At 33.6% G+C, this 11,851-nt stretch overlaps 2 protein-coding genes and 1 pseudogene across 2 annotated transcripts; 1 reads left to right on the top strand and 2 right to left on the bottom strand.

Annotated features, from left to right (window-relative positions):
- Positions 1-1,923: 1,923 nt before the first annotated feature.
- Positions 1,924-3,458, bottom strand: LOC106314189 (annotated as a pseudogene).
- A 3,112-nt stretch (positions 3,459-6,570) lies between these two features.
- Positions 6,571-8,896, top strand: LOC106317674 (WAT1-related protein At5g64700). The gene is made up of 7 exons (XM_013755454.1): positions 6,571-6,859; positions 6,962-7,024; positions 7,368-7,484; positions 7,580-7,826; positions 8,041-8,199; positions 8,288-8,439; positions 8,525-8,896. Exons 1-7 carry the CDS (start codon positions 6,681-6,683, stop codon positions 8,670-8,672), a joined length of 1,065 nt encoding a protein of 354 aa, XP_013610908.1. The 5' UTR covers positions 6,571-6,680; the 3' UTR covers positions 8,673-8,896.
- A 208-nt stretch (positions 8,897-9,104) lies between these two features.
- On the bottom strand, positions 9,105-11,317 carry LOC106317672 (periaxin). Its single transcript, XM_013755453.1, has 2 exons — positions 11,026-11,317; positions 9,105-10,625 (listed from the first exon to the last, which is right to left on the bottom strand). Exons 1-2 carry the CDS (start codon positions 11,278-11,280, stop codon positions 9,630-9,632), a joined length of 1,251 nt encoding a protein of 416 aa, XP_013610907.1. The 5' UTR covers positions 11,281-11,317; the 3' UTR covers positions 9,105-9,629.
- Positions 11,318-11,851: the final 534 nt, after the last annotated feature.

The raw sequence follows: 11,851 nt of genomic DNA, 5'->3' as shown, positions 1-11,851 counted from the left end.
AAAAAAAAAAAAAATTGATGGCATTTTCGTAAATTATATGAACTTGTGGGGTGAATAGGGCAAAACCAATTTTCAAAAAAAAAGGAGGTTAGTTTTGTGTTTGACTTTAAGTTGTTGGTCAATTTTGCAAAAAGCCCTAATATTTTCTAGTTTATTTTGTAATTGATTAAATAATTTTTAATTTATATTTTAAGATTCTTTTTAGGTTAAAATAAAATTTTTAATAATTTTGCATTAACCTAAACTTCATATATTTTGAAACAAAAGAAGTATTAGTAATCTATTAGTTTAGATATTTCGTTATGATAAAAAAATTATTTGTGCCACGTACCAATATTTTTTCTGGATCCCCCCTGAGTAAAACAGTCATAAATAATTATTCATAAAATGGTTTAGAATAAGTGCAATCAAACGTGAATCTTGATTTGATAAGTTAGGTAAAATTGTCTGTTTCAAAATCATCTGTAATGTATTTGTATAATCTGTAATATTGTAATAAGACTAAATTTTGGGTTCACCCGTATAGGTTCACCAACCACTAATAAGTTGTCAACTCATATCTAGTTTTTGGAAAAAAAAAGTTCAAAAATAATTATAAATAATATTATCAACTGGAAAAAAAAACTAACAAAAAGGAAACAAAAAAACAGAACACGACGGCTTGTAAACCTTTGTTTTGTGACCAAGGAGAGTCACGTAGAAGAAGCGGAGCAAAGAAGAGTAGTAGAGAAGAAGGTACAAAGTCGTTAACATTGACCATGTAATTGTTAGATTTTCTAACATAATTGAGGTGGCAAACGTCAAAGTTGTTTAACGCCGTGGTAAAAAATTCTTCTTCTTCATCGGTTACAGAGAAGATAGATTACGGAGAAGAGACGAAGCTGTGTTTGTGATTTTCGAGTCTCCAGTTCCTTGCTTTCAAATCCAATTTTGAATAAACCTCCGTCCAATGTATTTGTAACCCTAACAATCTATTTCTTTTTTTTTTTGGTCAACTAACCCTAACAATTTATATATAAGATTGTTCTTGCTTTTGGTTTTACAGAAAGTTTGAGAAAGAATGGAGAATAATCAATTAAGTGGTCAAATAAAAAACAATTCTTGGTGGAGTATACATGTGGTCACTTATGTGTGCGGTCCTTTGGAAATGAAATGCGAATCCAACTTTTAGAAGCTCGTGGTCTAGTTTGTACCCAAGCGCATAGAACATACGGAGAGCGTTCTTGCTGACTTTAATTTCAATCATAGTTCTAACCATAACAGAGACTTGATCAGCTCCTGCGCCTCGCATCGTACCTCCAACATGTTTAACAGTCTTGTAATCAAAATTTTATTGATTAGATTAGAAGACTTCTTTGATAAACCAAGAACATACAAGAAAGTGGTAGGTACCATGTAGGCTCTGGGCCGTCATGTTTATTCCCGTTTTTTTGTTGAATTGTTGAACTTTTGGCTTGGTCTCACCTCACAGCCAGCTCACTCTTTCTCTTAATTACTATGTTTTTGTTCTCTCTTTGTCTCTGTTTTTACTCTCTCAGTTTTGCTTGTGTTTCAATCATGACACAAGCTAGCACACACTCTCTTTCCTCTCTCACGTTTGGTTTGTTCTTGTAGAGAGAGAAGAGAGATAATAACTTTGTATGTCTACATTTTTACTTACTCCAACTTTTATTCTTATGAGAATTGGATTTATCTTTCTTAGAACACCACACATACATACTTATATAGTAGTTTCTCACTAACTACTACACATGCGTGTCCTCAACTTCTTTTTGGTTTGTAACCAATGTCAAGTGGCATCTTCTCTCACATTGACTTTCTTCTTCTACGTGACTCTCCTTGGTCACTTCTTCTTGTTCCTTCATCAGTCTTGAGAACATTCTTATCTTCCAGGACCTGAGGAAAATTTGACTCTTTTGTAACCTAAATGTCAGACAATTCAGGAGGAGCATGAACCTCAGAATTTTCTGGAACATTCTTATCCTCAAAGACCTTAGGGACATCAGATTCTTTGGTAACCTTAGTGTTGGACAATTCAGGAAGAGCAGGAACCTCAGAAACTTCTTGAACATTCTTATCTTCCAATACCTTAGGAACATCTGACTCTTTCGTAACCTTCACGTCAGATAATTCAGGAGCAGAAACCTTAGAAACTTGTGGAGGTGTTGACTCTTCTTCAACCTTAACAACTCCTGATGCTGTGTTAGTTTCCAATTCCTCTGGAAACTTAACCTCCCAATTCTCTGAAAAATGAACTTCTTGTTCTTCAGCTTCCTTAGCTTTAGGCGTTTCAGGAGTCTTAACCTCGGAATCTTTTGGAATCTTGACTTCAAGATCATTTCGAGTTTGAACGTCAAAGGATTCTGGAGCTTTTACATTAGTAGCCATTAAAGGAGAAGCATCATCAAGCTTTGTAACCTTTGAAGAAGCACCAGTTTTGTCATTGGTCTCAGGTTCTGTGGGAGTAATATCGGTTACCTCTTTTCCTATTACTTAATTTGTCCTGTATAGAAGTATACTCTCACACATTATCATTTCCCTTGCGTAGAACTATATTTTGTATAAATAGTTCTAAAATATTTTTTAAATAAGTTTTTGAGACTTAGAACGCAAGAAAAGCTTTTATCTTTTGATCATGTCCTAATTCATAAGAAGATATCATTTATTTTTATCAAATAAGAAGTTATATCTAACGATTCTTAAACATGATTGTATGTTCGGAAATAAAAATGAAGCGTTTCCAAGAATCAATAAAATCTCTTGCAAAAATATTTAATTTTAAAAGACAGACATGTTTTTTTTTTTTTGAGAATTCAAACAGCCATGTTCTGATTGTATAACCACTTGCGTACAAACATTTAAATGATTTACGTACAGATAAATGTGGAAAACGTTACCTCGTGAAACAAGGGACTGAGAGATTGGCTTTTGCCGTGTTCCTTCTTCACATCATCTTCAACCAGAATCTCTTTTCCTTTCTCGCTCCGTCGTGCCGTAGCAGCTGCGTCAACGGCCTCGTTGGAAGCATTGTTCTGGCTCTTTTCAAACTTCTTATATGTTCCCTAGGGGAGAACCTAAGAGCATGTTTATTGCGGGTCTCTTAGGTTGGATGTTTTAGCGTAATATAAGATACGGTTTCTTAGCTTTTAACTAAAAAAAGCTAAGAGACGTCTCTTAGAGCATGATTATTGGGAGGTTCTTATGGCGAGGTTCTTAGGAGAATATAAGAACCCGTCTCTTAACATTTAACTAAAAAAGCTAAGAACCGGCTCTTAAATAAAAGTTTTAAGAGAAGGTTCTTAGCTTTTTTAATTAAAAGTTAAGAGACAGGTTCTTATATTCCGCTAAGAACCTTGTCCTAAGAACCTTCCAATAATAATGCTCTTATATCTCTTATCTAAGAGACTATATCTTATATTACGCTAAAAGATCCAACTTAAGAGATTTACGATAACCATGCTCTAAGAATTAGTCTCGTAATAAACCGGTGTTAAAAGAAAATCATTTTGCTCACGTGCAAATCGCATGACAAACGATTCAATATGAGCCTTTGTGTATTAATTAAGCCCAATAATGGTAGAACCAACGAGTTTTTTTGTTGTGTCGGATTCATTTATCTATAACTGGTTTGTGTCGAACGAATTGGTCTTACAGACACGTGATATTTCTGTACTCTATCAGTACTTTGTAGTTTGTATTTTTGGGACTAAGTCAGTACTTTCTTGTTGTAACTTCAAAGCCGGTGCCGTATACATTTATTGCAACGTTTAAAATTTGTGAAGCTAGTTTTCTTTCTTTCATTGACGACAACGATAACTCTTTTCTTGACCAGACCATGATATGTTTTGCTTTCTCTTCTTTAGTCGTCCTTTTTTTTCTTTTTAGACGGAAGGTTCACTTTAAAAATCGAGGAAGAAAATGATTGGAGATGCGTATATTCCTTGAATGCATCCTTCTCATAATTTGCATAATTTATCATCAAATCATAGCGTTAATACAGTACTCAGTATGACATGTTTATCTCGATTCTCGACAGTGACGCTCGAAGGAAAGGGCGGTGCGAGGTTTCCTTTCGTAGGTTGTTGTAATTATAAGTTTTGTATCATACAAATAAAATCAATCAATCATTGATTGATTAGACACAAGTAGTTTAATAAAATAAAAATAGTCCATGTATTTCTGTTTGCACAGAAAAATCAATGTATTTCTAAATAAACAAAACAGTTTCAGGTTTATTATGTTGGTTTCGACGATCCGAACACATGTTATATGTGTATACCAAATTAATAAAATGTGATTTAAAAAGAGTGACATACAGGTGAAAAAGCTAACTTTATAATAGTGGCGATACTCGCTATACGGATTATATTTTTTAGCAAAAAAAAAAAAAAAGCTATACGGATTATATTATTTTTGCATGGCGAAAACTCGTGATAACGTTGACGTCCGCGGTTTACAATCAACATCTACTTTGTAGCGTATACGTTTAAACCACATGCTATGGGTCATCACACACTTTAATCACCTTGGTCCTTTTATGGTTTCTTTAAAACTGATTGCATATCTTTAAGCATTATAATGTCATTAACTTATTTCTGGACATCTTTTATTGGATAACACCGAAGGGACAACTTATTTTTAGGCGTCTTTGTTATATATGGATCATGATTGAGCCTATAAAATCACTAGTAAACACAGGAAAGCAATAGTTAATTGACAAAGCTCTAACTGATAAATTATATCCCAAATAGCCAAGTGCATTAGTTTATGTATAAACCAATAAAGGTATAAAGCTAGCTAGATGCAGGAGTAACCTGTGTATGGATAATGTTTGGACTAGTGTAACATTAGATGGAATATAACGGTGGGCAAATCTCCAAAATAGCACTTTTCTAATTTTATATCACAAAAATAGCATTCAAAAACTAAAATGACCAAAATAGCACCTTTCTAAGTTTATTATTTGAAAATTTTAATTTTTTTATTTTTCAAAATTTGAAATCTTATCCCCAAAACCTCATTTCTCAACTCTAAACCCTAAACCCTAAACTCTAAACCCTAAACCCTAAATCCTAAACCCCACCCTTTAACTCTAAACCCTAAGTTTGTGACTTTTGATAAAACATTAAGTGCTATTTTTGTGACTTTTGACTTTGAGTGTTAGTTTGGGAACAAAAACTTGATTTAGTGCTATTTTTGTCTTTTTCTCTATAAAGGACTCGTTAAGCATTTTCGTACATGATTGCATAACGAATGAACATAATTTTTGACTTCACTGAGTTGTCTAATCAGTTTAACTGTACGGATCTTTGATCGATTTGTGCTAATCTCACTCACTCTCTCTAAAGGAATCTCTCTTGTGTTTGAAAAAGTAAAAATACAACGACCGCACCTTTCCGATGTGGAAGGGTTGCTATGTTCACCGGAGCTAGGATGGCCAGCAACTTCACTACGATCTCAGCTCTAACTCGAGCTCTCGTGTACAATGATTTTCTTTCTCTCGCTGTATATCACAGCTCAAGAATCAACAACAAGATAAGAAGAAATCTAACAATCCATACTGCGTCGTTTTAACACTCTTCTTGCACTCACGTGCTGAGCACATGTAACCTTCCGGTTCAATCAGCAATCATCTGAACCGGCTTCTAATTTTCTTGGTTATGTCACACCATCGTACACTCTTGATTAAGAACACATTCCTTCATTAACGGTATTTTTCAAGAAAAATATGTTGGATAATTTCAATTAACTCATTAAACTGAAATTTGATGGGTTAAGGAAAATAGAAAACATATCGAGCTTAGGAATGTTTCAATATTGTTATTAAAAAAAGATGTAGCTTCGTCCTATATAAAGAGTTCTCCTGGAAAGATGTTCCATCAAGAGAAACACATTGAAAGTTTAGTTTTGAGAGAGTTTCTAAATCTAATAAGAAGTGTTAGTTCTTAAAATATTTGTGTTTGTGCAACTTTAAAAATATAATGTCCATATATGTCTTGATAAAATTAGTTTTTATAATTATTTTAACATGTTATTTCGTTAACCAAATTTTGTCTCTTAGAGCATGCGCAACGGGAATCCTTAGGTAGGAATCCTTAGGAAAAAAATAATTAAATAATCAGTGGACCCCACTAAAAGGTAAGGATTCAATCCTTAAAATTCTTAAATAAAGACTCTTTCTTAGTGAATCATTGCACTATTTGCGGGTCCCCACGACTACGTGGCGGCCCGTGAATGGTCATTTTTTTTTTTTTAAAAAATCTAAAATATCCAGGATTAATCTGAAATGTCCGTGTCGCTAAGGACTCCACTGAGTCTCACCGTTGCGCATGGTCTAAATTCACTCTATTTACTAAAGTAAATCTACTAGGTGGACGGAACGAGGACATCTATCAGAAATTTCTTTAGTCAACATCAAAAATAATTTTGGTTGGTAACACAAAAGTAACTTTTTCTTCCTCCACTCTAATTAGCTACGTACTTTGAAATATCTATTTCATTATTTTCGATTACTACCGTCATAAACATCAAGTATTGTGCATGCTTATATAAATACCCACTTAGCTTCTTATTCTAACTCAGAGAAGAACATTACAAAGAGTCAGAGAGTAATCCATACATATACATATAGATCTCTCCAGTAATTCAAGACAAAACCAAAATCATCAGTCTATCGATCGATGGACATGGAGACGAAGAAACCATACATGGTGGTGACTATGATACAAATCATATATGCAATCATGTTTTTGATCTCTAAAGCTGTCTTCAATGGTGGAATGAACACTTTCGTCTTCGTTTTCTATCGTCAAGCGTTCGCTACCATCTTCTTGGCTCCTCTCGCTTTCTTCTTCGAACGGTATATATTTCTGAATTCTAATAATATATTTTTTAGACAGATAAGTATGTACAATATCCTTACAAAATATATATAAAGTATGCTCTTCTTTTTTTTCTTTAGGAAAAGTGCTCCACCTCTTTCATTTGTTACCTTCATCAAAATCTTCATGCTCTCCTTATTTGGGTAAGTACGTTTTAGAATTCATTTTCTTTGAATGTTTTTTGTTTGTTTGCGTTTATATGTTAAAATATATTTTTCTATTTAAAGTAAAAACTCAAAAGATCTATTTTTTTAATTAAGGATCATATTTTATATTTAGATGGTATGCAATATAAACAGGAAAATATGTCGTATTATGAATCCTATTCTTGATAATGAAGATATTGTGTTTTCTTTTGTTAGAATCTAATACAACTATTTACAAATTAATTTGTTATCAATATTTTACTATAAATTAATTGTGCTAACAAAACTTTGTTAAACATTTCTAATTATCAGTTAAACATAATCTCTAATGGGTTTTCAGTGTGACATTGAGCTTGGACTTAAACGGAATCGCATTATCATACACTTCGGCAACTTTGGCCGCTTCCACAACAGCTTCCCTTCCCGCCATCACATTCTTCTTGGCTCTGTTTCTTGGGTATATATACTAATTACAATGCATTCTTCTTGCCTCTCTTCTTGTCATCACATAGTTTTTAGTGATGTATTTACTTATTGTGTCTATAATTGAAGAATGGAGACGCTTAAGATTAAGACCATACAAGGAACAGCGAAGCTTGTGGGGATAACTGTGTGCATGGGAGGGGTAATTACCTTAGCCCTTTACGAAGGTCCAGTATTGAAATTACCTATATGCCCTCACCTGTATCATCACCGGAATATTCCCGGCCATGTCTCCGGTGGTTCCACCTCTTGGCTCAAAGGATGTGTTCTCATGATCACCTCCAACATTTTATGGGGTCTTTGGCTCGTTTTGCAGGTACTTAATCAAATTGCTCATACATTATAATATTTTTAATTTATTAATTAGTACTAAATTTAGTAATACGTGAAGTAGCTATCTTTTGTGATGTTTATTATAAATTTCAAAGTTGGTTGGATTAAATCATTTGTTTATCTACTATGCTGATTGAATAATTGTGATACTTTTTGCTATTTTAAGTTTTTGTTTTCGCTATATAAAATTCAAACAGGGTCGTGTGTTAAAAGTTTACCCTTCGAAGCTATACTTCACGACTTTTCATTGTCTATTGAGTTCCATCCAATCTTTCGTCATCGCTATTGCATTCGAGAGAGATATCTCAGCATGGAAGCTTGGTTGGAACCTACGACTCGTTGCAGTCATCTACTGTGTAAGTAGATGACTCTTTCATTTTACCACAATTTTATGTTCCATTAGATAATTACTAATAATTATTATATATATGACATATATTGCAGGGATTCATTGTAACAGGCGTAGCATATTATTTGCAATCATGGGTTATAGAGAAGAGGGGACCTGTTTTCTTATCAATGTTCACTCCTTTGTCTTTACTCTTCACTCTACTCTCATCAGGGATTCTACTTTGCGAGATCATCAGGCTTGGAAGGTTCTACAATCTTATTATTTTTTCTTCAAATACTGTATTTAATATTTCTTCAATAAATTAACTTATATATTTATTGTCTTTGTAGTATTCTAGGTGGATTATTACTGATTATAGGACTCTACTGTGTGCTGTGGGGGAAAAGTCGAGAGCTGAAGAACATTGGTGATCAGAAGACTGATCCACATAAAGAAAACAGTGATGTTTGCAATGAAGTGAAGGTTGTCATTAGCTGAATGAATGTCTTAGTTTGTATTATACATTATGCTTATTATATATATATGTGTTAATCATCATTCATATAATAGAGTCCAGATAAGTTTGCTTTAAGTTTTTGTCCCACTTAACTACTCTACCTGTATCAGATTGTAGCATATGTTTTCTTAGGGTGGTTCTTTAACTTTCCATAGGCTTTGTTTTCACGCAAAAAAAAAGAATAAAGTTACAATATGTTAAAATATTGGGGCATGAACCTTTTTTGGTGCGAAATGAAAAGTTTCTGACAATTTGCAAGTTTTCTTTTGAGTATATATAGCACTGAATATTATAATAGTAGTATGGAATGTCCAATGGATTGCACTTTGATTATTAATTTATTACTAATCAAAGCAATGATAACTAGTGGTTTTAAAAGTTGTAATTGAGTTCCTTTATCGTTACTTCTTACATCTTCCAGTACTTATCTTTCTCTCTTTCCGTAAACATATTATTAACATGTTATGACAATTTGTTTATGGAGTTTTATAACATTTACTAGTTGAATAAATCACAACAAAAAAAACTAGTGATTTTTTCTCCCATTTATAAGAAATTAAAACTAATAACTAAATAAGATCGTGTTGAATTATTCTGTAGAACAGAAAAATAAAACAAGAAGCCAAGAGAGAATCACTTAAGGGAAATAGAAGGTTCGTCCAGTCCAATGACAAGTGGCCATGAACCAACAAGAAGAGATGAGAATGGTCTTGGACTCTTGCATGAAATGGTAACCCCAAATCTAGACAGATAAGGGCCTTCAACATGAGCCCAGGGACAAGGCATCAACATAATTACAACTTGGAGACATGCATATAGACTAATTATCCCCCATAATTAGAAAACAAAAATTAAAAAAAAAAACAAAGGAGATTTCAAAAACACAAACTGAAATTTCCTATAAGAAGATGCTAACCCTTCTCTGTCTCTTTTGTAACTCATTTGCTATCTAAATCAGATAGTGTAGACTCTTTGACTTTCTTCTCAATAGACAAACCTTTTTCTTCTTCATTTTCAGACATCATAATCTCTTTATCTTCTGTCACTTTAATGTCCTCAAGAATCTGAGCTTCAGCTTTATCAATCTTCTCTTGAGCATCTAGAAACTCTGGAACCTCTGTATCTTCTCCAGTATTAACTTGATATGCTTCTTGATCAGTCTTAACCTTTGTTTCAACCTTAACATTAGATGTTCCAGGATTTTTGACTTCAAAAACTTTTGGAACTTTAATCTCTAAATCCTCTGAAGATTTAACCTCTGAAACCTTCAGAAGTTCTAACTCTGCAGCTTTAACTTCATCAGTCTTCAGAACATTCTTATCTTCCAAGACCTCACGAAAATTTGACTCTTTTGTAACCTTAATGTCAGACAATTCAGGAGGAGCATGAACCTCAGAATTTTCGGGAACATTCTTATCCTCAAAGACCTTAGGGACATCAGATTCTTCTGTAACCTTAGTGTTGGACAATTCAGGAAGAGTAGGAACATCAGAAACTTCTTGAACATTCTTATCTTCCAATACCTTAGGAACATCTGACTCTTTCGTAACCTTCACGTCAGATAATTCAGGAGCAGAAACCTTAGAAACTTGTGGAGGTGTTGACTCTTCTTCAACCTTAACAACTCCTGATGCTGTGTTAGTTTCCAATTCCTCTGGAAACTTAACCTCCCAATTCTCTGAAAAATGAACTTCTTGTTCTTCAGCTTCCTTAGCTTTAGGCGTTTCAGGAGTCTTAACCTCGGAATCTTTTGGAATCTTGACTTCAAGATCATTTCGAGTTTGAACGTCAAAGGATTCTGGAGCTTTTACATTAGTAGCCATTAAAGGAGAAGCATCATCAAGCTTTGTAACCTTTGAAGAAGCACCAGTTTTGTCATTGGTCTCAGGTTTTGTGGGAGTAATATCGGTTACCTCTTTTCCTATTACTTTGTCCTGTATAGAAAAATACTCATACACATTATCATTTCCCTTGCGTAGAACTATATTTTATATAAATAGTTCTATTTTTTTTTTAAATGAGTCTTTGAAACTTAGAACGCAAGAAAAGCTTTTATCTTTTGATCATGTCCTAATTCATAAGAAGATATCATTTATTTTTATAAAATATCAAGTTATATCTAACGATTCTTAAACATGGTCGAATGTTCAGAAATAAAAATGAAGTCTTTCCAATAATAAATAAAATCTCTTCTAAAAATATTTATTTTCAAAACAAACATGTTTATGTTTTTTTTTTTTTTGAGAATTCAAAACAGCCATGTTCTGATTGTATAACCCACTTACGTACAAACATTTAAATGATTTACGTACAGATAAATGTGGAAAACGTTACCTCGTGAAACAAGGGACTGAGAGATTGGCTTTTGCCGTGTTCCTTCTTCACATCATCTTCAACCAGAATCTCTTTTCCTTTCTCGCTCCGTCGTGCCGTAGCAGCTGTATCAACCGCCTCGTTAGGAGCATTGCTCTGGCTCTTTTCCGCCGTAATCTTGTTATGATCACTCGGAGCCGCCATATCTCTCTCAACCGGAACCATATCCTCCTCGGAATCTTTGAGAACCTTTGGCTTGGTGGCACAGTTTCCCATCTCGTCAAACGCCTAGACTTTTCTTTTTGTTTTCTTGCGTTTGGTAATGATACCAAAAAGAAAAAAAAAATATCTATCGTAAAAAAGTTCTTTTTATCTCCCAAGAGAGAGATAAACGGACGTGAGAAAGGATGGTCAAAGAAGATTTATGTCCGATAAACTCTCTGCGGCCAGAAAGAGAGACAAAGATTTGATTAAATATGGGTTTCCTAAGACGACGTAAATTGATATGGTTTGTAGTAGAATATATATATTCAAATATATTTATTTGGAAGCATATTCAATGTTTTTGATACTGAATCAAGCAGGCGGATATTACGTAACAAGGGAAATAAATAATGAGTGTGATCTTAATTTCCATATTGGCTGATTCATTTTTCTTCGTATCTTAATTGTCCTTATGCATGGACAATATAAAACGTTACGTTAAAGTTAAATCGGAAAATGGACGGAAACTAAATGGACATCATCAGCCCATTAGAACTTAGAAGAAGAAAAAAACTTATTTGGTTTGTGATGTGTTTATGGATAGTATCGAATATATTCGAACCGGGTCCATGTAGCACACAGA

This window comes from Brassica oleracea, chromosome C9 (genome assembly GCF_000695525.1).
Source record: "Brassica oleracea var. oleracea cultivar TO1000 chromosome C9, BOL, whole genome shotgun sequence".
Lineage (NCBI taxonomy): Eukaryota > Viridiplantae > Streptophyta > Magnoliopsida > Brassicales > Brassicaceae > Brassica > Brassica oleracea.
This window is presented reverse-complemented; position numbering and strand designations above follow the sequence as displayed.

Excerpts from the sequence above, each read along its gene's own strand:
- LOC106317674 (XM_013755454.1), top strand. The coding sequence starts at position 6,681 with ATGGACATGGAGACGAAGAAACCATACATGGTGGTGACTATGATACAA. Across the intron at positions 7,025-7,367 it reads TTCATGCTCTCCTTATTTGG|TGTGACATTGAGCTTGGACT; the intron begins GTAAGTACGTTT and ends ATGGGTTTTCAG. Across the intron at positions 8,200-8,287 it reads TCGTTGCAGTCATCTACTGT|GGATTCATTGTAACAGGCGT; the intron begins GTAAGTAGATGA and ends CATATATTGCAG.
- LOC106317672 (XM_013755453.1), bottom strand. The coding sequence starts at position 11,280 with ATGGGAAACTGTGCCACCAAGCCAAAGGTTCTCAAAGATTCCGAGGAG. Across the intron at positions 10,626-11,025 it reads TCAGTCCCTTGTTTCACGAG|GACAAAGTAATAGGAAAAGA; the intron begins GTAACGTTTTCC and ends TTTTCTATACAG.